Genomic DNA, 24,655 nt, shown 5'->3' on the forward strand with positions numbered 1-24,655 from the left:
GTTGTTGTTGTATGCTATGGGCGACTTGAAGATTTCACTTTCCTCTCAAACCTTCAGCTTTAAAAACGGATCTGCATAGGCCGTAGCCCATAGGGGTTGGATATCATGGCCTGGAGGATCAATCACTATCACTTTGCCTATAGCCATACTTTAATGTGTCTTTCTTTCGTCTGTTGATAAAAGAAGAAAAACCATTGGTATGCAGGGGTTGTCAACGGGTCGGGTTCGAATCCTGGTGGAACCAGACCTAATCAGATTTTCCATATGATACTGGGTTCGGATTCGTGTCTAATTGAGTCTATTATAAGAGAAACCATACATGGACCTGATAAAAACTACATTAACCAGACTCAATCCATATCCAGTAAAATAATATTTTTTTATCATTTTTAATCGAAAATTTGTGAGTCTTAATCGAAACTTGGGTTGGGCCCGGGTCTGGTATAAAATTTTACAAACTTTGGGTGAAATTTCTCCATCTGGGCTGGGATAACCCAATCCTGCTACTCTATTCTGGACCAATTTCCAATTGTAAGCACACCCTGTTGGACCTGGACCTGGACCTTTATCCAGCCTGGTTGCCATGTTCAAGCTCAGCCTGGCTTGATCGGAAAAGAATAGGCTCGAGCTTGGTTTGGTGAATTCTTTCTGCCCACCCAACACTGCAAGGGGTTATGGATTCGGACCAAATCCGATCCGTGGAGCCCTGCACGATTTTGGTTATTGGCCCAACGAACTTTCAACACTTCTCTCACTTTCTCTCTCTCTGCGCGTCGATTGCACCCAACTTTTTTGTCATTCTCCATGAATTCTCTCTTCGTTTGCATGCGTTCTTCCTCAATCAGAGGCCCTTAGAGAGAATCAGAGATGATTGTTCCCTTTGGTATTGCCACTCTATAGGTAAGAGATGGTGAGGAGGAGGAGGGCCGTCCGAGATCCCGTTTTTGTGCCCCAAATCTCGATCTTTGGGCCATTTCCTTGATGGGTTTTGAAGAAAACCCGATCTTGTTCTTGTTCCCTTCATGGATTCCGAGAAGAAATCGCCGGATTTGGATGAGAGAAAGCCCACGGTTGCTGCTCTGGAGCCCGATGCGAAGATCATCGAATGGGAGGAGTTCCAGCAAGAGCTAGCGAGGTTGTGGAGCCTCTCTTTGGCGCTCGGCAAGGCTAAAGAGAGGAAGGCCTCTCTCGTTCAGACTCTGGAGCCCCTTCTACAGGTTGGTCTTCCTCCCCTTCTCTTCTTTTGGGGTTCTGAATTTCGTGTTTGATTTGCATATTTCCGTGATCTTTTTTAGCGTTATTCTTTTTGGATTTTAGTCTTTTAGAAAGATATATAATCGAATTTTAGCGATGTTTGAAATGGGTTGCTCTTAGTTTTGTTCTTTTTGTCTATGTTCTACATAGGTGTACTCGAGCTCGATTGTGCCAAATTTAGTGTTTTTTTAGGTATTTGTGCAGTTTCAATTTTGGGCATCTTAATTATTAACCGATGGATCTTTTAGTTCGAACCCAACTTTCATCTAGAGACGAGACAAAAAAAAAAAGAAATCAAAGGGCTGAATATTTTGGAGTTTGAGTGCCTGGTTCATAACTTGATGTTTTTTTAGACTTAGGTTTGATATCTGAGGGGCGTTTGAATCCCCTCCACTTACCTAGAAAATGTGGATCAGCCGAGAAACTGCATTGTGGAGTGCAAAAGGTATCCCAGCTTATTTCACATTTCTGTAAAAGTAAGGACACACAAACACCCCTTTAAAACAGCATATCTTTTTCTCTTGAAATGGTAATTTTAAGTGTTCCATCTGTCAATCAGTCTCATCTTAATTTTGAAATATAGTGCTCTTATGGGGGTGTAAATTACATTTCTCTTGAATTGGGTGCTCCCCTCCCCCTTTTGTAGTCCTATTCCGTTGCACAGAAGGTTAACCGCATTTAGCTGTCTCATATAGTATTTTGGTTTTGGTAAGTTTCTGTGTTGATGTTTTATGATGCTTCACTGTTTCTGTTTCTTTTTATGATCATTGTTTGAGTATTGTGTTTATTTGCTATAGAAAATTAGAGGTATTCTTTTTTCTAGTAGAGCACTATGGTGCCTGAACTTTGTGTATGTGCATAATAGGTGTTCTGCGCTTTAATTGATTACGCTATCTGTTAGTGGCACCACCTTGTGGTGAGCAGGTGCGAGTGGAGTCCTTACATCGATTAAATGAGCTTCAAGATATGAAGCAGAAATTGGAATCAAGGAAGTGGGTAATGGGGAACTTGTTGATGAACTTGAAAAATGCAAAGGAGAACTTGAAACTCCGGAAGGAGCAGCTATCCATGGAGGTCAGATCACTTCTAGTTGCTGCAAAATCCCATTCTGCAGCTCTAAAGCAATTACAGGTAAGTTGTATTTATATAAGCCATTCTCAAAATACTGTATGAATTTTCAGATTAAATGTTTTTGTGCTCTTGGTTTTGTTACAATTCTGTGTTTTTTGGTTAAGGTTTTTATTCCATTGCTACACTTGTTTATTGCATGCCAAGGTGTACCCTTCATTGTGGATATTTTTTTCAGTTCCAATTGGCACATACGACAAATCTGTGTTTCTGCAGTCCTTGTCATTGCTGAGGATTGGAAAATGTTTTTTCCATGAAAAGTGAAGAAATGATGAGAAGAAACTAGAAATCTTAAAACTAACCATTTGAACATGTTAGTTAGATATCAAAAGCTTATCTGGCTGATATTTTCAGGTATACACTCTGATTATTAGTTCTGGAAATCTTACATGAACATGGTTTTGGATCAGTCAAAATGCTTTGTATGAAAGATGAAAAGTGAAATCCTTGGTATGCTATCTTTGTTGGAGACTGGAGCATTAACAGTACTGTGGCAGATTCTGAAAAGGTTCTTCTTTCTGTATAGATACTGTAGTTGAGCTCTCTGACTATTAATCAAATGTAGATATCAGACTTGGTGAACTGTTTAACATAAAATGTGAAAAGGTATCCTTTATATTTTGTATTTTCATTTGCATCTGCTCTGTTATATTAGAACTGGCATTCCTTGTGTTGATCAGATCATCTTCTTTCAGAGAATGGACACAATTAACACAAAAGTACATAACAGGTGCATTTTGTTGCAGATCAAGCTGCAAAATCTTATACAGAGGTGTTGCTAGTTTTGAAGGAAGACTATACAAGTTATCATATGCCATCAAAGTTATAAATTAACTGGAAATGAGAGAAAGTAGTTACATGAAACTGTTGAATAACAAGAATGAATCGTCTCATCTGTTGATTCATTTAACAATTTAAGTGTTCATGCGCACATTGAGCAGTTGAGGACATCAATTAAGTAATGTGCTAGAAAAGGCTAACCTTTAGAAATCGTGTCTCAAACAATATCTCTTTTTTCATTTTTTTTAGTTTGGAGCTGATTATTTTTCACCTTAGGAGTAATGTTATAGCTTCAGTTCCTTCTTGCAATGAGGTTTAAAAATGACTGGAACTAAATTTGGTCTAATTGTTTTCCAAGCTCTAGAAACTTATTTTCAGCCTAATGATGCATGGAATCTTATGGACTGATCAGGTTCAGTTTTTGAAGTTGTGCTTGTTGCTCACTGATGATGTGGCAGATCAATGGAATATGCAGAGTTTCCAAGGGGAACATCATAAAACATGCTATGTTAGTAGTTCAAGTGATTGGTCACTTGAGTGGGTTTTTGTCTTGTTGTTGGCCTTTTAAGGCTTAAAGAGTAAAACATCATGTTCCAACACATTCATCTGGATGTCAATTTCTATTGCAAACCACCATATTGTTCATACAAGATGGGAAAAAGTAAATTTTAGTCTCTCTCTCTCTGGCTGAAAAGGGAGCACTTTCCCTTTCCGTCAGGCCTCTCTCCCTTCGTACATCACTACAACACGCTCAAAGTGCCTATTGTGACGATGATCGGTGTTGTCGGTATCGTATCGTATGATACAATATGATAGTATCGATGGCGGAACTTATATGATTTAAGTAGTAAATCATATTCGGTACGATTATCGTACCGATACATTTCTTGCTTTTTTTTTACTTTTCCGGTGACGGAAAAGTGGTGACCAGCCACGGGGCCATCTTTCAGCCCAAGGTTAAATTTGACCCTATTTTTTCATGCTCGCCCTTTCCAAACCCCTTTTCTAAGCCTACCCACCTTATTTTGAGATCAAATCCATCCTAAAAATTGGGGGTTTTGCTAGATCTGAGCTCTAGAAGTGTGATTTGCCTGAAATCTCACCAATTTTCTTCCTACCCAACATTTTTTTGCTTCTATCCCTCAAATCTTACCCATTTCCATCCTACCCCATCTTAGAAATTGGGGCTTTTGCTAGGTCTGAGACCTAGTGGTGTGATTTATCCTAATCGTCCTATTTCCATCTACACATTTTTGTGCCCTCTAACCCGCAAATCTGAACCCCAGAGGGTTTGATTCAATGTATTTGGAGCATGACTACATTAAGATACCTGACATGAGATCATTGTACATAGGTTTATGAAGGAAATACGATGTTGAACCGGTGCAACTATTGTAATAGGCAGTTCGATTGAGGCATTTCAAGGATGAAACATCATTTAACTGGAACAAGGAAAGATACAACCACATGCACTTCTTCGACTATGTCAGATGTGAAATGACAGATGCATGAGTTTTTGAAGGAATCTCGGAGAAGAGGAAGAAAAAATACCATGAGGTGACATAAATTGAGGGATACAATATGTCCCAACCTTGGGAAGATCTTGAAATTCCACCTGAGATGTATGGGGAAGCAACTGACACTATGAACGATCCAGGGTTACTAGAATCGCTATAGGACTCGGGAAAGCATGCTTCCCCAAAACGCATCACTTCCGAAACACTCGGGAAAGCGACCCTTTTAAATGGAAAGCACATTTCCCATTATGGGGAAGCACACTTCATATTTCGCTTTGTACTCGCTTCTCGCTCGCTTTCCAATAACAAGAAGTGAATTTTCTTTTTTTTGAGGGCTTGGAGTCCTTAACAATTTTTTTGCCCAATATCAGGAAAACTCGATTCCTATTCGCTTTCCACTCGAATCCTAGGTCGTTTTTTTCTTCGCTTCTAGTTTGCTTCCTTTCTCGCTTCCGAGATGATTCTCAGTTCGCTTCTAAGTCCTGCACTTTTCGCTTCTTAAAATTTTAGAGGTGCCTCACTTCCCGCTTTCGCTTCCCGTTGTCGCTTTCTTGATTAACAACTCTGGATTGACCCCACTGAGGAGAAGTTGAAGTTATTATGACAACAGAAGGGTAAGGAGATGTGGAGGTGGGGACAAGCAACTGTGGTACTGGATGTGCATCATCTCGTGGTGGACCTAGTGGTAGTAGTAGGGAAAAGGAGGGAGGAGATAAGACATTTACGAGTCCAAGATGAGGGATTGTTTCCTATTTCCCACCTAGGCCGACCCCTGAAGCCGAACAAGATATACGTTCTGTTATGACACCCAAGCAGATGATTGAGCAGGCAAATATACCTGTTGGGTGTTTTTTTTATGAGTCTTGTGCACCATTGAACGTTGCAAACTCATATCATTTTTAGGCTATGGCTGATGCAATAGCCAATATAGGAGCTAGGATCTGGTTAGAAGATGCCCTCCTATCATGCATTGAGGGGCAGAATTTTAAAGCAAGTTTGTTGCAAAAGTGAAGCAATGATGTGGTGAGTTAAGAGTCTTAAAAGACTACTGGCTGCACCATCATGGCAGATGGGTGGACAGACATGCGACAATGAAATCTGGTAAATTTTTTGGTTTCTTATCCTAACAGTGTCATGTTTTAAAAATCCATTGATATGTCTAATAGACAAAAGACAACAGAGGAGTTGTTTGTGATTTTTAAAGATGTGGTGGAGGATGTTAAGCCTGAAAATGTGGTTCAATTCATTATTAATAATGCAACAAACTTTAAAGTTGTTGGAATAATGTTGCAATAAGAATATAAATGCTTTGTTTGGTGTCCATGCACAACGCATTGCATTGATCTCATGCTTGAAAATATTGGTGAGATGTAAGGCATTTCTAAGTGCATTGAGATGTGCAAAAAAGTAACAAAATTAATTTATAATCATTCGACCATCCTAAACTTGATGATGAGGTTTACCAAGGAAGCCAAGTTGATACGCCCTGTATTGACAAAGTTTGCTACAAATGTTTTGACTCTACAAAGTCTTGTCATTCATCAAAATGAATTAAAATAAATATTTGCTTAAGATGAGCGGTTTGCAATGAGGATTGCGCAGAAAACTAATAGTGGAGATAGTCTTCTCCATCGAGTTTTGGAAGAGGTGTATAGTATGTTTTTGAGGATGACAGTGCCACTCGTGAAAGTGTTGAGGAGAGTGGACAGTGACGAGGCTCCAACTATGCCCTACTTGTATGATGATATGATCATGGAGAAAGAATATATTAGAGAAAAATTCAGCAACAAGAAAAGGAATTATATGCTAGTTTGGAAGGTGGTTGATAAGAGATGGACTCACCAGCTCCATCAAGACATTAATGTTGTTGCCTCTTACTTCAATTCTACCATCAAATTCTCCCTTACATTCGGATATGATAGGGTACTACAAACATACGTTTTGAACTCCATTGATGAACTTAATAGATATCATAGTCTCCAGAGACAAATTCATTTGGAGTTAACTAAGTATGAACAAAACGAGGGGGGCTTTGGATGAAGGAACATAATCGAATTGTGTAGCTCATTGCGGCCAGGTATGCATTTGAAATTCAATATTATTATATTAAATTATGTATTTTTGTGTTGCAAGAATTTCTCTCATGGTATATTTTTCTTTTGTTGGTTTAGATCAATGGTGGAATAGGTTTGGTGGAGATGCTCCTTCATTATCTAGGTTTGCACAATGTATATTGAGTCAAGGATGCAATGCAAGTGGATGTGAGAGAAATTGAAGTTTTTTTAGTGCATTCACACAAAGAAAATGAATAGATTTGAGCACTCTAGATTAAATGATCTTGTATTTGTCGCCTACAACATGAGATTGATGCAAAGGTAACATTAAGATATATGTCAGTGAATCCACTTTAACACAACTTGTATTCTAATTAATATATGAATATTGCAGATAAATACAAAAAGAATCGAGAAGACATTAGAGAAGAAACTATGATCCCATCAGTATTGACAACCTAGATATATTAGATGAGTGGGTAGAAGAAGAGCCTGGTCTCTTGGTTGATGATGAGGATTGGAGGCAACGAGAGGTTGAGATGGAGACTCAGGTGGATGATTGCAATGATTATGGCCCAAAAATGAATGTGGACGAAGGAGGAGAAAACAACTTAAAAGAAAAATATCCATATTTTAATATAATTTCCATTATGATTGATAGATTATGATGCTTCTTCTTTTGTTTTGTTATGTAATATATAACTTTGATATCAAACATTCATGCTTGTGACTTGTGACTTTTGTTAAATGTTTGTTAGGAGTGTTATCAATATCGTATCCAATGTTTTACTAGTGCATGTTTATGTTTAGTTACTCATAATGCATATATTTATGTTCTTTTTTTCTATTGCATTATATATATATATGAAGATTTTTCTTTACTTTTTTGTAATTTTCAGAATTTTGTTGGTTTTTAATTCAAGTTTTTTCTTGTATTGTACGATACAATACAATATACTCCTATTTGAGGTTCGTGTGATACGGGTTCCGATACACTATTTACAACATTGACTATGGTCAAATCTTGTTTAGCTGCTCTTCAGCTGGGCGTACTAGCTATGTCACATGGGTGCGGGTACAGGTACAGGTGCGACGACACAGGTGCGGAGCAATTTCAAAAATTTTGGACATGGGGACACGTCTTATTATTGTTATATATATATATATATATAAGTTTGATTGCCCTAAAATGGACAAAAATAGACTCGGTCAAAGTTGACTGAGTCCAAAATGTGGACGGACTCGGCCCCGGTGCATTGACCGAGTCCGACACTTGGTTGACCGTGTCCGCCCCGTGTCCGAAGCCGCACCCGTGTCAAGGCGTGTCGATGCGGGTGCGTTGACCTTATAGTCGAGTCCGTGTGACTTAGCGTACTAGTTGTTGAGAGCGAGGACCAAGCTACACTACTTTTTTTTCATTTTTCGCTCTAGTGTTGGTTGAGTTCATCTTTCCTTAAGAAAGGTCTTGGTCTTCAGGTATAGGCAATTTTGCACCAGAGCAGGCCTCATCCCTAGTTCTCATTAGGCAACTCTCAGGCATGATGTAACTGTACGATAACATTCAGTGATCCCAGCCGACCGACCTTAGCGATTGGTTATAGGTAGGTGGTCTCCTTCGCGTCGTAAGCTTTGCATCTTAGAACCACTAGTAGTTGAGAGAAAAAAGCTTCCATTGCGATATTAATCTTCCTTTTCTTCTTTTTTTTGAAAAAAAAAAAGGTGAAGTTTTTTTTTCAGAAAAAATGGGTTTTGGGTCATTCGGGTTTTTTGGGGTGTCAGGCTATTAGGCAGGTCATGGCTGCCAGATTGATAGCCCGACCCAGATAGTCTTGGGCTGAGCCCGACCCGATAGTAATCGGGTCAGGCAACCCATTCGGGCTTGTCAGGCCTGCAGGCCCTTTATCGAGTTGGCCCGACCTGACCCAATGTCCACCCCTACATTTGAGTATTTTCTTTCAACTCATCGCAATGGCTCCTGAGGAATCATGCAGCTGGGTTGATATAGTTTTAAGACTAGCACTTGTCTAGTCAGCCTGGATGCTCTCGCTTCTTGTGTGTTTGCAAACATCATTTTCAGTTTGATGTATTGATTCAATTAATTGGATTGCTTAGATATAGCTGCTGTATCAGAAGTCTTTGGAGATAGGAAATAAGAATGCTACTGCATGATTTATTGCTGCTCTGATCCTCTCTGGCACTTTTTTCTGTCTTCCTGTTTGTGAAAGACAAGAATTTTGATGATTATCACTGGTCTAGATAATTTTTTATTTAGATGTACTTGATTTTCCAAAAGTGACTACCCTGAAGAATTTCCTTTTCTTACCTACAGGAAGCAAAGATGTTGCTGGCTGGAGAAATGGGACATGGGCGTTTGAAAGATTTGCAGAAGATGCTACGAAAAAGACACCAGCATATGATTATGCAGGTTTCTGCTCTTTACCCTGTGAAGGTATCAACTGGAAGGGCACCTGATGTTGGGATGAATGAACCATGTCCTAATGGAAATGCATCAGGTGATTTTGAGGGTCTGACAACATAGAAGTGTCATATTATTCTTTAAGCTTTCATGGCTGGATATTCGTGTACGTGTGTGTGTGTGTGTGTGTGTGTGTGTGTGTGTGTGTGTGTGTGTATGTGTGCATGCATCTGCACACACATATGTGCATGTATGTGTATCGCCAATGAGATTAAAAAAATAAAATGTTCTTTCAGTGGTTGGTGCTGGTTCATCTTCACCTGATGCTTCGACACATAATAACCCTGGGATCGGATCTGTTACCATATTAGGACTACAACTTGTGCCTCCTTTAAGGAAATCAAGCTTTTTCAGTGATAAACAAGAGATTCAGAGGACTGCAACTGCTCTCGGTTATGTTGCACATGTGAGTCCCTTTATCCTTGACTATTCATGTACTAGAATCAACTCCCCCCTCCTTTAATGTTCTCACAAGTAAATTTACTTCTTAAAGTCACAAATGCTATCACTGTGGGTTTATAATTCTACATCAGTTACATGGCTTACGTGTGTACAAATTTTCAATTGTTTTCTATTTCTTTCTAATTTCCAATTGCTTTTTTTGACAGTTGTGTTCGAAGTTTTTCTGCTGCATAAGTAGCTTGGGTATGTTCATTTTAGGCTGATTGCTTGGTTGTTTTCTTGGTTTCTCAGTCTGTATCACTTATTGCATCATATTTGGATGTTCCTCTACGATATCCTTTGCGGTTGGGAGGTTCACGCTCATATATTATTGATCCTGCTCCTTCTGTTGAGCTTATGTCTTCTGATCCAGCATCAACTTCAACAGTCTATTCCAGTCTGAAGCCTACAGGATTTCCTCTCTTTTTGGAAGGACAGGACACTACAAGATCTGCTTATGCTATATTCTTGTTAAACAAGGTCGCTTCTGTTTTTCTGCTTTATGCTAAAGCATTTAGTTTTTAAATTCTATCTATCATTGATTCTTCTAACCTGACTTGAGCACTGTGACAATGTTTGAACTAATCCTAGTCTCCCTTATGTCTAACATTTGTTAGAGATCCTGTCATAGGGAGAGTGAAGGGAAAATATAATTTTAATTGTAAGTTTTAGGTTTAATTCACATTTATTGGAAATCAAAGTATATGGTAAGAGCAGCCTAAGAAAGTAAAATTCTTGATATGGTGACTAAAGTAGTCTTCATTATGATTTGATGACATGTTAGAATCTCCTTCTTCACATTGTATGCATGTAATGCACCTGAATGTTCTTGTTTTTATTAGCATAATAAGGTGGTGTAAGATCAGAGGAAAGTGAAGCAAAATAAATTGATGTTGTAAGCCTGTGCATTCACTTATGCTTGATATGATGGAAGACCAAGATTAGAATGTGAGGATGAAGGATTATCTTTGGAGAATGTGTAACTTTTGTTTGAATAACGATGAACTTCTCACTGAATGTGTAGCTTTTGTTTGAATACAATGAACTTCTCATTGGTATCATGGCGTGGACATTCATAAATATTACATTAGTGGGTTGGGTCAGAAGTCTTAAATTCATGAATTGTTTTTCCACTACCAGCAATAGGAAATGTGCAGAAGGATTGATAACTTATGAATACAAAAGAAAAGTTGGACTTTGCCGGTTAATGGCAAGAGGTCTTCACTTGAGCATTTGATGGGAAACGAAGGCAAAGGAGCTTGCATTCTTTCCATTTGTTAAGTGGAAAAGTTTCTTGTAAACTAGCTGGGAATTTTGCTACTGATGGATGTTTATTTCAGAAAAAAGTAGTAGTTTTGCATGAGGAAACTTAGAAAAATATTCTGTGAGCATGTTATGGAAAATTGTTTTAAAATATTGGGAAAATGTCATATAGACTAGAATCTGCATGAAACTTTTCCCAGATGCCATTATTAATTTGAGCATATTCTCTACAGCCTCGTTCTATTGGAACTTGCATCATCAACCCTACTTGTAACATAGGATCTAGGTAGCAAGAGGTAATAAAAGAGAGTATTTAAGGGGTGCATTGGAATTACTATGATGAGAAAACAAAATAATAACACTAATTTGAGCTTTTCATTTAACTTAGATACAGACAACTCAGTTCTATGGATTTCTACAACCATGTTGCAGTTGGAGATATTTGCTCTATTTTCTTCTGGAATTCTCTCCTCTTTTGCGATATTGACTTCGATTATTAGACATTCTTTTTGTTGGATATTTCACAATGGTTTTCTTGGGGATACCATCCTTTTTTTTTTTTAAGTTCTCCTTGTGCATTCATGTGCAAAAATGATCAATCGCTTTGACAGTGCTTTCATATACTTTGCTTATAATGAAGTGTATGTGCAAATCGGACTGACAGTTCAAATATAATTCTCATCCATTTGTAGTATTGTGGATAATTTCTTCTTAGGCATTTTCTGCTGTTCTATGAACTCATGGATGAGTCTGACATGTTTGTTCTCCCTTTTTTGTCTGAAAAGGATATTGAGCAAATGCTGAATTCTATCGGTGTTCAAAGTTTGGGACCGCGGCATGTGCTGGCCAATTTGAAGGGGCTGTTGAGAAGCATCCAATCTCGTGATTACATAGATAAACTGGATGTCTCTTCTCCAAGTTGACATTTTTTTTCGACTCCGCAAAAATGACCTACTTTTGGTGCCCAGACAGAGCTAATTGGGTTTCACTGGTGCGTTTTTTTGATGGAGCACCTCTGTTGTAATGCCCAAGCTTAAGTTCTAGTTGTGTGTAAAATGTGACCAAGCTGCAGTTCTCATATAATGATGTCCAAGATTTTTCTTAGTTCAGTGTAATATAGAGATTGTCCATGACATGAGAGTGATGAAGGGGATGCAGCATTTGGTGCATCTGAATATAATTCATGTTACTTGAGTGTGCTTGTGGAATGAATCCGTTATGATTTTTCTGAACGGACTAACTGATTGTAAGAAATGATATTCTAATTGAGTTAGGACTAATTTAAATGCATGCATGCGTTTGTGATATGTTCCTACTGTGATGAATGTTGGGGATTTGTGTTCTTTTATCTAGTTGTTACAAATTAATCTGTGGCAAACCTAGTTGAGCCTAGTCAAGAAATCTGGTGGACTAGGTGCTGATTTTTTCATGAAGAATGGTGATTGTACCATGGACTTGGATCTGAGCATATACTCAAGGGGACTTGCTTTGGATGTCGCTAACTGGCCTGGCTTGTCGGATAGCCTTGTTGCATAATGCATGCATGGTGCTTCTCAGTAGCTTTTGCCATTACCTGATCTTTCCCAGTATATGTAAACCATAATAGTCACAAATATCACCAATATTTTTTTACTTTTTGCATTTATATTACAGAAATTCACGACACAAAAACCTGAAAACCATGGGAACTTCAAAGTTCAAAAGCATAGCCTATTTTGATATTTTGCAATAGTCATGCTTCTTTATAGTTTTCTTTTTAACTGTTACATTTTTTTTTAGTTTTTTTCTTACTTTTAATAGACGACCTTTCCCAAAAGTAAAAAAATTCCAATTTATGGCGAGATTTTCCTTTTGCTGAGAAATCCTGAGAACAAGATTTGTGACCATTTCAACAACCTTGATGGCATCTGATTCTGCTTAAATAGCTGCCGCGCTACTAGAAATCCAACCTGTTTCAGTCCTAGATGGCCAGATTGTGGCTTGAGAGTCTTAAGTGGGATTTTTCTTTCCCAAGCACCCAGTGTCCAAGTATACTTTAGTTCTGAGCCCTGCCTGTTTTTGAAACTAACCCAAACCCGCAGTTGTTGGGCTGGGTGGATTGTAACAACCTGGCCTGGGCTCATTTGGGTTTCTCTTGCAAACTAGGTTCATATGATGTAATAAAGCCCATCTACACTCGGTCTGAGCCTACATATGGAATGGCTGGGGGTTGGCCCACATTCCACATTCATGTTAATTTTTTCTAACATGTTGGGGCTAAATCAGACAGAGCTGGGTTTCGCACTGCCCAAGTCCACACCTAACTGATCCGCCTCTATCATGCTACTTCGGTTTATAGGAGTACCCACCCATCATTTTTTGAGGGATAGGCTCAAGGAGATAGGCAAAAGACTAGATGGTATTGCTAATGAAGCAAAAGTGTTTGGATTTAGTACGAGAGAGATAACAATAGAGATTGGAGAGCAGGGGACTTGTTTTTCTATTGCAGATGAGGCAAAGGTTTTTGGTAGGGAGAGTGAAAAGAAAATGGTGATAGAGTGGCTGTTGGAAGATACCATGGATGGGATTCCCATGATGGCCATAGTTGGTGCGGGTGGTGTTGGCAAGACCGCTCTGGCCCGGCTTGCCTACAATCTTGTCGATGAGATCCCACACTTTGATGTATTGATGTGGGTACAAGTGAAGGAGGATTTCAATGTGACAAGGATCACATAAGCAGTGATTGAATCTGCACAAAAAGAACGTATACGCATGAATGCAATGCATGAACTGAGGTATCAGCATCACCGATTTGTGAGCAATACAATCTTGGATGATATGTTCAGGCAAAACTGTGATAAATGGGAGCTCTTCGCAGAATTCCTTCATACCGGTTTAAAAGGTAGCAGGGTTATTGTCACAACCCGTTGCGAAGAGGTCCCATTAATGTTGGGGATCGATAACATATACCATCTGAAGCATTTATCTGGTGAAGATGGTTGGAGATTGTTTTGTCATAAACCGTTCATGGGAAGGAGCCCATAAATTAAAATGGATTGGAAGGGAGATTCTGAAGAGGTGTAATGGGGTGCCTCTTCTGTTGAAAACTGTGGGAGGTGCACTCTGCACTATGGAAACAGAAGACTAATGGAAACTTGTTTTGGAGGACAAAATATGGGATCTGACTGAACTCAAGGAGGGCATCCCTCCGTCACTACTTTGTTGCCATTATTACTTGCCTTCACATCTAAAGAGCTGTTTTGCATTTTCTTAACATTGTGAAATTCCAAAGAATGAACTAAAAAAATTTATGGATTAGAAGTTGTTTCATAAGTATATGTGGGGAAATCGATATGATTCAGATAGCTGAAGGCTATTTCAAGTAAGTGGAGAAATGTGCCGGAATCATGAAATGGTGCACGATCTTGCTCAATTTGTTGCTGGAGAGGAGTGTGCAACAATAGCAGTACCAACTCATACTCCTCCAATGACGCGCCATTTATTTCTAAATCGCAACTCCAACTATGGAAACATGGCCGTGTCATTACCGCATCATAAGAACAGCAATGCTTGCCAGGTACGCACTCTCAAATTTCTTTGTGAGATACCTTCTTCAACAGAACTTTTGAAAAAAATGATACACTTGAGATCTTTGGATTTGAGCAATGCTTGTATCAAGACACTGCCAAAGTCAATAAAGAATATGAAGCATTTGAGACACCTTTTACTCTCTAGGAACCCTATTAAAGAATTGCTAGAATCAGTTGTTTCCTTATGCAATCTAGAGACTTTAGATCTCACAGACTCACATGCTTGAAAAGTTGCCCAAAAAGATGAGCAAAATGATTAGCCTGAAGCATCTTGAGATTAATGGCACCTGCAGATTGCAATCCTTACCATCAGACATTGGCAAACTGGGTAGCCTTGAAACACTAAGCAAGTTCATAGTGGGGGGCGATTGTAGAATTGGTGAGTTGAGGAATCTTGACTTGCTTCAAGGGGATTCAAGTATACACAACTTGGACTTGGTGGAGGACGAGTCTGAACCGGCAGAGGGCTCACCTCATCAAAAAGATGGGGCTTATTCTCTGGAGTTGTTGTTTATGAGCAGAGATTCAGCTGATAAATTTGTGAAGGATACAGCAGAGGCTCAACTGCATAAAAAGAGGATCGAAGGTGTATTTGAGAATCTCCATCCTTGTGAAAACCTTGAGAAGCTAGTAGTAGAAAGCTACATAGGTACAAAAAATCCAAGTTGAATGACATGCCCATGGCTATCCAAGCTAGTTGACGTAAGACTTATTCAATTCGTTAACTGTGAATTGCTACCATTACTTGGTCAGCTACCCTTTCTTAATCGGCTCGATGTGCAGAACATGTATAAAGTAAAATGTGTAGGTAAGGAGTTTTATGGTGATGGTGGACTTGAAAGCGCCTTCCCTATGTTGGAGACTCTTAGTGTAAGTTATTTTCCTGATTTAGAAGAATGGCTGGAAGTAGAAGGATCAATGCAGCTTCTATCTAGTGTTAAAGTTGTGCCCCCAACTTAAAGAGCTTATCATGGCTACCATGTCATTCTTCATCAAATCTTGTTGAAATAGAGCTTTGCGGGTTAGATCATTGTGAAGACCTACCGTCATTTGGAAATCTACCTTTTCTTGAAAATCTATGTATGAGTGAAATGGGAGTGAGATGCATAAGAAAGGAGTTTTATGGAAACTATGGTAATTCTGGGGTAGGATGTGGATTTCCCAAGTTGAAAACCCTGTCTCTCCATAATTTTCCTCACCTGAAGGAATGGGTAAGTAGCTGAACCAATTCCGCTGCTGAAGGAATTGGTTATTAGCTATATGCCAATGCTAAAGGACAGTGAGTTCCCTTTCCGCTTCCTCCCATCATTGAATAAGTTGGAAATGCATTGGACATGCCAAGAGATGCTAATTTCATTGCCTTATGTTTCCAGTCTTAGATGCTTACACATAAGTGGATTTGATGAGCTGATTTCACTGCCAGTTGCAGTAGAAAATCTAGATATGCTTGAAGAGTTGAAGGTTCATTATTGCAAAGAATTGATATCTTTAGGACAAGAAATGTTACAGAACCTCAACCGGATGGAAGTATCTGATTGTCCAAGATTGCAATCTTTGCCCAAGAATATCATGCTAAAGCGTAAGGGATTGTCTGTTTATGGTTGTCCTCTACTGAATCTACTCACAGAGCAACTTAGAAAGGAAACAAGCGTGTGCATGAATGTCTTGGATACTGATGGATGGATGGAGCTAACAGAGGTATGCCAACTGTCTGTCTCTTGCCCTTCACTGTTTTTTATCCTCTTTCCTGTTTACTTTACTGATATTTTTCCTACATAGAAATCCAATATAGGATGCACAATGAAAAGCAATCTTTTTTTTTCCTAGATTTCAACAGCTAGTTCCACATACATACACACAAGAGTGAATCATGAAGCTTCCATATCCTTGATCAGAAATTTGATCAAATTCATTATCCATTTCATATGGACTTGGATAATATCAGACGCTGTTGGTTCAAATTATGATGATATAACCATCTATTTGTTATCTTTGTTTTTCCTGTATCAGTCATTTGGCTTACACGGATATTGAAACTGCATCCTTACACATGCCTTTGAGCATTAGCATTTGCGGGTAAAGTGTCTGAGTATGTATATACTCTCTCTCTCTCTCTCTCTCTCTCTCTCTCTCTCTCTCTCTCTCTCTCTCTATATATATATATATATATATATATATATATATATATATATATATATATATATATATATATATATGAAAGGGGATGGTCCAACCCTTGTTCTCCCTTTCAAAATGTGTATGTTAAGTATGTTTTTTGCCAAATCTGATTATATACATTTGATTTCCATGGTTGAAAACATGTGATTAGATTCTTGGATCAAAGTTTTTTGATGTATAGGTAAGATTTTATAACATCAAAAATTTTAGAACCATTGATTTTTGGATCCTTGTAAAATTCTATCTACACCAAAAAAGTTTGATCCAAGAGTATTTATATGTTTCAACTATGGAGATCACATTCATATGATCCGATTTTCCAAAAAATATGTCTAACATACGGATTTTGAAGGGAAAGACAAGGGATGCACCATCCCCCCCCCCTCTCTCTCTCTCTCTCTCTCTATATATATATATATATATATAGTGCTTTTATGGTGGTACGGTACCACCATACCTTACGTGGGTACACACTTTATTTACATAGATCTAAGCTCCAAAAGCAAAATCTAATCTTTGGATGATGTTTAGCATGTTCTATTTATTATTTTCATGTGTTAAAGTTGACTCAAATAAGATGTTTTATGCCATTTCTAGACCACCCCTATTTTTATTAGTTGTGAGGCATTGATTTTCACTATCTCAAAAATGAATCTTATGGTGTATTAAACATGATAAAACCTCCTGACGTATTGAATAATCCCTGCTAAACACATGTATATGGTTAGATCTACCATTTGGTGGCTAGATCCATACAAACAAGGGTGTGTACCACCATAAGGTATCATGGTATAAACCCCCATAGATTTTTGTTAGAGCTTAGGTCTATGTAAATCAAGTATGTACCACCATAGAAGCACCCTTATTCCTTTTTATGAGATGAATCGTGACTTCATGCGCAAGATTCAAAAGAAAGAAATTGCAGAGGCTTTGAAGAAAATGAAATCAAGAAGGGCAGTTGGCCCATATGGTATACCTATCGAGGCTTGGAAATGCTTGGGTGAGAAAGGTTTAGAATGGTTGACAAATCTTTTTAACAAGATTTGGTGGACAAATAAGATGCCTAATGAGTGGAGGAAGAGTACTTTGGTGCCTCTATATAAGAATAAGGGTGATATACAAGATTGCACAAACTATCGTGGTATAAAACTCATGAGTCATACTATGAAACTTTGGGAGAGGGTGATTGAGTATAAGTTGAGGAAGGTTGTCATGATATCGGAGAATCAATTTGGTTTTACACCTGGAAGATCAACTATGGAAGTTATACATCTTCTTAGACAACTTATTGAGAGATATAGAGAAAGGAACAAAGATTTGCATATGGTTTTTATTGATTTGGAGAAGGCATACGATAGAGTACCTAGGGACGTTCTCTGGTGGACAATGATGAAGAAATGTGTTTCTCTAAAGTACATTAGTATAATTAAAGATATATACGGAGGAGTAGTAACCAATGCCCACACTTGTGGAGGGGTGACAACAAATTTTCTTATAACGGTTGGGTTACATCAAGGATCTGCATTAAGCCCTTTCCTATTTGCTATAGTGATGGATGAGCTTACGAGATTAATTCAAGAAAATGTGCCGTGGTGTATGTTGTTTGCTGATAATATTGTTTTGATTGATGAGTCTAGAGCTGAGGTTAATGCTAAGTTAGAATTATGGAGACAGACATTAGAAGCAAGAGGTTTTAAGTTGAGTAAAAGTAAGACAGAATATATGGAATGCCGGTTTAGTAAGCAACGAAGTAGTGATGAGAGTATAGTGAAGCTTGGTGAGCAAGAAATACCGGTGGATGACTGTTTCAAATATTTGAGATCTATCATTCAAAAGTATGAAGAAATTGATGGAGATGTAAATCATATGATAAAGGTTGGGTGGATGAAATGGAAAAGTGCAACTGGAGTGTTGTGCGATCGTAGAATGTCATTGCGGTTGAAGGAAAAGTTTTATAGGACAATAATTAGGCCCACTTTACTATATGGTACAGAATGTTGGGCTGCCAAGAGACATCATATTCAAAAAATGAGTGTAGCTGAGATGCGTATGCTTAGATGGATGTGTGGAAATACAATAAAAGATAAGTTTCGAAACGAAGAGATACGTAAGAAGGTAGGCGTTGCATCCATTGAAAATAAGATGAGAGAGAATCGTTTACGGTGGTTTGGACATATTCGGCGAAGGCCTAATGATGCTCCAGTTAGAAGGATGGAGAAATGAGAAAATATATTAGTTAAAAGAGGTTGGAGCAGGCCTAAGAAGACTTGGATGGAGATGATAGGAAAGGATATGAATGCTTTGAACCTCACCGAGGACATGGCATTGGATAGAAATGATTGGAGGAGAAGGATTCATGTCGAAGATCCATAATGATTTTCTTTTTTGGTTCATATCGCCGACCCCAATTGTTTTGGGATGAAGGCGTAGTTGTTGTTGTTGTTGTTGTTGTATATATATATATATATATATAGAGAGAGAGAGAGAGAGAGTTGCTTAATCTATACATGCTTGATAAAAACACTCATGATGACCGTGATGGACGCTTAGCATTTTTATTGTACAAAAACACACAAAAAGCCCTTTAGTTTCATTGTGCTCTTTAGTGACGCTTCAAAATGCCGCTAAAAGCCTTTTATTTAATACCAAGTGCATCCTCGCAGGAGATTTTAGCGGTGCTTTTGAAGCGCCGATAAAACCCCCTTTTTTGCATTTTTTGCGCATTTTTGCATGCTGACCGTCCATCACGCGCGCTCAATGGATGGTCAGCGCTCATGCATTTTATTTAGGCAGCTATGGATTAAGCAGCTACCAATTTTCACACACACACACACACACACACACACACACACACACACACACATATATATATATATATATATATATATATATATATATATATATATATATACACGATGGACTGTCAGCACATGTGTTTTCTTTAGGCAGCTATAGATTAAGTGGCTACCAATTTTCATATATATATATATATATATACTCCAACAAAAGCTAACTATTGGATCATGTATAACATATTCTATTTATTATTTTCATATGTTAAAGTTGAATCGGATATGATGTTTTATACCATTTTTAAACCACCATTATTTTCATGAATTGTGAGCCATTGATTTTCACTGCCTCAAAAATGGAATCTTATGGTGTATTAAACATGATATAACCTTCTAATATACTAAATAAATCATGCTAAACACATCTGCACAGTTAGATTTACAATTTGATGGTTAGATCTATGCAAACAAAAGTGTGTACCAGCATATGGTATCATGCTACAGAACCACTATATATTTTTTCATATATAGGATAACTAGAAAATGTTGACCAGTGAAATATGTATATTGGTTGAACCAACAAGAACTGTGTAACCCTAACACACCCATATTTTCGCTTCTTTCTTCTTCTCTTCTTTCTCCTTTTCCCCTCCCACCACCTCTACCACCCTCCCACCGCTCCGCCTCTGGCCTTCCCGCCGCCCCACGGGACGGCCTCCCACCACTCTGTCGCCCCACCGCCGAATGGCCTCCCGCAGCCCCTCTTTCCTCTCTCTCTTTCTCTCAACATCGCCGGATGGCCTCCCCGCCACCAGACAGCCTCCCGCCATGGTGGTGGTCCTCCGATGTGGGTGAGGGAGAGAAAGAGAGGATATGTGTCAGGGTTACACAAGAACCGTCCAATCTTGAGATCGGCGGACTGTTCCTGTTGGTTCAACCAGTATACATATTTCACTGATTTATATAATCTATGATCCTACTATCCTATATATATGTATATATGTATATATATATATATATATATATATATATATATATATATATATATATATATATATATATAAAGAGAGAGAGACTTACAATGTTCATATTTTTTCTTCGGAAGAATAGGCATTAGATTTGGAGATTTTAATGTGTAGACACTAGACAGATTTCTAAAGGAAACCAAAAATCGATAACCTGTAATGCACTAAATATTCACAAGAAAACAAAAAAACGGACAAAAAAAAAGCAATTTGTGTATCAACACAATTAGATCCAGTTGCAGGTATTATTTAGCCAATCAGATCTTGTAGATGTTTCATTATCATTCGTTTAACAAGAAACAAGACTTGGATCTATCTTACTGTTGTTTTTTGAGCCACTAATTTTTAGATTCTTTTTCCAGACCTGCCTACGCCCCAAAGTATCTTATTCATAACTTCCACTAAAGAGTATGGGACACCACATCTAGAGAATCAAAATATGCAGAACATTCAAACTGAATCAATAGGGCTACTAGAGAGTGTGATACCTGGAGGGTGAACTTATGTATTTAGTTTGTCAAAATGATTCTCCGTTGCATAACATGGTGGTCTCCACAGTGCTTGGAAAGGCCATTGGTCTGACATGTTGCCAATTTTCCAGTAGCTTCCTGTTAATAACTTACTAATTCGTTGGCTTATCATTTTAATGTGCAGTCAATTTTTGGTGGAACGTTTGAAGATGATTGTTCATCTATAGAGGTGCATTCTGAAGTTGCTGTGGACAATGGCAAGCAGCATCTGCCTTAGGTTGATAATATGCTTACAGTGTCATGCATGTGCGAAGCCAGCGTTGATTGGAGCTCCAGTGATGGATGGATGGGAAATCTAAGATGTGAAAATCGTATGATGTAGAGATCATTATCAGCTCTAGAATTTCTTTGCTTCAAGGGTCACTTTATGCCACAGTTGATGAATAAAAGATACCAAGTTTTTCACATTTCATAACATATATCGGATCAGATTCAGAGTTGCATGATCGGGGTTCTCTCAAAAAATCTAACATGTTAGCACTTTTTTCATGTATAACGCGTGTTCTCAACCTTCTTTTGTTGCATTCGGCATTATTGTCTAAAATTTGGATCCGTATTCAATTCTACTACCTTTAGTAGGGATTTGGGTACGATTCGGATCGGCTGCCCAATATTTGGATTCTGATTCGGATCTATCATGTTCCGTCCCATATCCGACACCTTTTTGCACACTACCACCCCAGGGAAGAGGACTTGGACCGGTCATGGTTCGGTCTAGATCCGACCCGTTTAGGTGAGAGTTTATGCACCATATAAGGTTGGGTTTATCCGCATCCACCTCACTACCGGTCCCAGATGCCGTGAGCCAGAACGCAGATGGCTCTCATGCTTGCGTCCTTAGCTCTTTCCTCCATCCGTCACCCACCACCTTATCCTCCTTCTTCCTCTTTTTCTTCTTCTCCTTCACTTCCTCTATTCCCCACTACAAACGGCAAGGGTAAGACTGTTTCATCTTTTTTTCAGTAAAATTTTGCTCTCTTTTGCATTTTATCTTTAATGATTCAGTTGCATTTTCCTTTTCTAGTGATTTGGAGAAAGAACTTTGTTGGTTCTCATCCTTATGATGCTAACTGCAGTTTTTGCTCACTTGGGTTTCGGGTTGTTCCTTCATTCATCTTGTTCTGAACTTCTGCAGCCTTTTAGCTTTCACCTTTTCCCTCATATTTCCAAGCTCATGTTTTCACTGGTCCTTTTATTCTGTTGGGTATTTCAAAAAATCACAATATTTCTCTTTTTTTCTCAAAAAATTTGCCTTCTGAAAATTTCAATTCCAAGGGTTTCCACATCCAACCCACGTTTAACTGCTATTTCATTGACTAGTTTGTCTCTCATATCATTACATTAGTCTCTTTCTCATTCTTGGCTTTGCATTTAGGACCATGGTTTTGTTCAAATATGATTTGCATCTTTTTTCTGATAATAAGTTGGACCATTTTTCCGTTATTTCTCATCTGGGCTTCCTTTCAAGCAGAATTTTAGCAGTGTATCTGTTACCCTTTTTTTTCTTTTGTGGGATCATACTTGCCTTTCTGCCTGTTTGTTCAATTGGGTTTTCCTTATTACCTCCTTCAATCCATCCATGGCTTGCATTCTTTTCTGTTGTGGGTTTTAAGAGCTCTGTATCTCGCTTCTGTATTTCCTCACATCTTTGCTCATTCTTTCGTCTGTGAATGTAGGCCTGAGTGCCGAACCACGTAAATCTTGTATCTTCTCTTATTTTTTCTTCTCCTTCATCCATGAATGTAGGCCTGAATGCTGAACCACGTAAATCTTGTATCTTTTTTTCTCTTTATCTTGTGGTTTGCTTCGTTTCGATTGTGGTTTGCTTAACATTTTCTAATTTTAGTTTCATGGTGAAACACTGAAACTTACCGTGTGAATCATGCCCTCTACTGCTAGCCTCCAGGTTTCAAAGGAAAAACTTCACTTTGCAATCTGGGCTTGTTGGTGGATTCGCCAAATCGAGTTCTCTTACGACTCTGAACAGATGGTCCGTGATAGTTAAGTCTTCTTCAGAGGCTGATGGGAAAGACTCAGAGGCTGGTGGTTCGCCTCCAGACGGCCCAAAAGAGGCAGTCTCTGTGGAGAATCTTCCACTGGAATCGAAGTTGCAGATGAAGCTTGAAGCTAGGTTGAGGATGAGACTCGCGAAGAAGATACGGTTGAGGAGGAAGCGTCTTGTTCGCAAGCGGAGGATGAGGAAGAAGGGGAGGTGGCCGCCTTCGAAGATGAAGAAGAACAAGAATGTGTGAAATGGTGCGGAGCGTTTTGGAGGTCAGAATGCAGTTTGGTAGCTCTCCCTTATGTATTTTGGTTCACTGATGCTTATTGGTTGGATTGAATTGCAATCAGATATTGGGTCCGTTATCTTCTTGAATTATGTTTTTTTTCAATCATATGCTTTTTGGTTTACAGTAGATAAGTGATGTTAAAATAAGATGGGAGTACATATGTTTGGAATTCAAGAGTTAAAAAGTTATATTTTAGAACATTCATCCATTCGACCATGGACATGGAGGATAAACTAAATGTGCCCTGTTCAAAAGTTGGAAATTATTCTGTCAGATGTGACGTGTTTATCTTCCGGACATTGTAGTTGGCACAAAGGAATTCTTTAAGCATTTTTCTTTTCCTTATTGTAGGGGTCATGGTTTGAAAAGATAAGAGATATGCATTCATCAAAGCTGTGTGTTACGGAGCTTAGTCAAGCAAGAGCGGTCCCATTAAGCTCATATTAGGATGTGTTCTGTGTAGTGAAAAAAAAGAAACTTGTTGTGGGTGTCTTCAATTCTGGACCCACTCTAAAAGTATTTTTGGTGAACATTCAATGAAAATTTTTAATGAGGCAGACAGATCAATCTGTTAGGCCAAAGATCGGAGCCTACCACAAACCTCTCTTTCAGGGATGCATCCACCCCCTGTGGTATGAGCCTGATTAGTTTTGTAATTTAATCTTTTGTACCGGCTAGCGTTTTATGCCCTTTTTCATGTATATAGCTGCCTCCTTTGAAAGTTGGGTATGAGAGTTTAGGTTGCATTGGGGATTAAGGTTTTGAGACCTCTATATCTCAACTTTGTGTTTCCTCACGTATTGTTAGTGATTTTTTGTCTCCTTTCACTCGTGGACGCAAGTCTGAGTGTTGAACCACGTAAATCTCGTCTTCCAGTATTTTCTGTTTTCTCTCTGTCTTGTGCTTTGATTTTTTTTATCAAAACAATGTTTCATTTATCAATAGACTGAAAATATGTTCTCATCTCCATCAAGAAGCCGACATCCATTCTGTTGAACAATGTATGAGTTCTGTACATCCATTATGATTGTTTTAATGTCTGTTATTGAGCCACTTACCATGTTCTAATCCATGGTTATGCAATTAAAATCCAGTTTGACCAACACCAATGCCTGTATCTGTAGAAGACAAGCTATATATGAAAATACCTGAAGTCTTGAATCGGTAGCATTGTTAACCAAGCTGTTCAGAAAGCAAATCTGAGCCAGAATTAGAACTGAACTACATTTCTTGTAAAGGGTTTTGTCCTTGTATATCGAGTTTCGTCATGGGGATTATGTACTCTCTGTGTGTGCTTGATAGGTTGTATTGTGTGTAGATGATCTAGAGCCTGCATATGCAGGTTGTGTCTATTCTT

At 38.5% G+C, this 24,655-nt stretch overlaps 2 protein-coding genes across 4 annotated transcripts; both read left to right on the plus strand.

Moving 5' to 3' along the window:
* Positions 1 to 770: 770 nt before the first annotated feature.
* LOC149819647 (vacuolar protein sorting 38-like) lies at positions 771 to 21,394 on the plus strand. 3 transcript variants are annotated; one of them, XR_016426857.1, is made up of 7 exons: positions 771 to 1,217; positions 2,179 to 2,385; positions 9,063 to 9,246; positions 9,446 to 9,615; positions 9,903 to 10,130; positions 11,699 to 11,904; positions 21,132 to 21,394. XR_016426857.1 is itself a non-coding variant. In XM_089983850.1 (6 exons), the coding sequence occupies exons 1-6, from the start codon at positions 1,023 to 1,025 to the stop codon at positions 11,834 to 11,836; spliced, it is 1,122 nt and encodes a 373-aa protein (XP_089839976.1). In that variant the 5' UTR covers positions 771 to 1,022; the 3' UTR covers positions 11,837 to 12,203. The 3 variants fall into 3 exon arrangements, 2 of the variants coding, with proteins under 2 accessions (XP_089839976.1, XP_089839977.1); XM_089983850.1 differs by lacking the exon at positions 21,132 to 21,394 and having other exon boundaries at positions 11,699 to 12,203; XM_089983851.1 differs by lacking the exons at positions 11,699 to 11,904; positions 21,132 to 21,394 and having other exon boundaries at positions 9,818 to 10,029.
* Positions 21,395 to 21,797: 403 nt separating this feature from the next.
* LOC149819648 (uncharacterized) lies at positions 21,798 to 23,384 on the plus strand. The gene is made up of 2 exons (XM_089983852.1): positions 21,798 to 21,944; positions 22,907 to 23,384. The coding sequence occupies exons 1-2, from the start codon at positions 21,824 to 21,826 to the stop codon at positions 23,257 to 23,259; spliced, it is 474 nt and encodes a 157-aa protein (XP_089839978.1). The 5' UTR covers positions 21,798 to 21,823; the 3' UTR covers positions 23,260 to 23,384.
* Positions 23,385 to 24,655: the final 1,271 nt, after the last annotated feature.

Source organism: Nuphar pumila, chromosome 12 (genome assembly GCF_984573655.1).
Source record: "Nuphar pumila chromosome 12, dmNupPumi1.hap1.1, whole genome shotgun sequence".
Classification (NCBI taxonomy): Eukaryota; Viridiplantae; Streptophyta; class Magnoliopsida; order Nymphaeales; family Nymphaeaceae; genus Nuphar; species Nuphar pumila.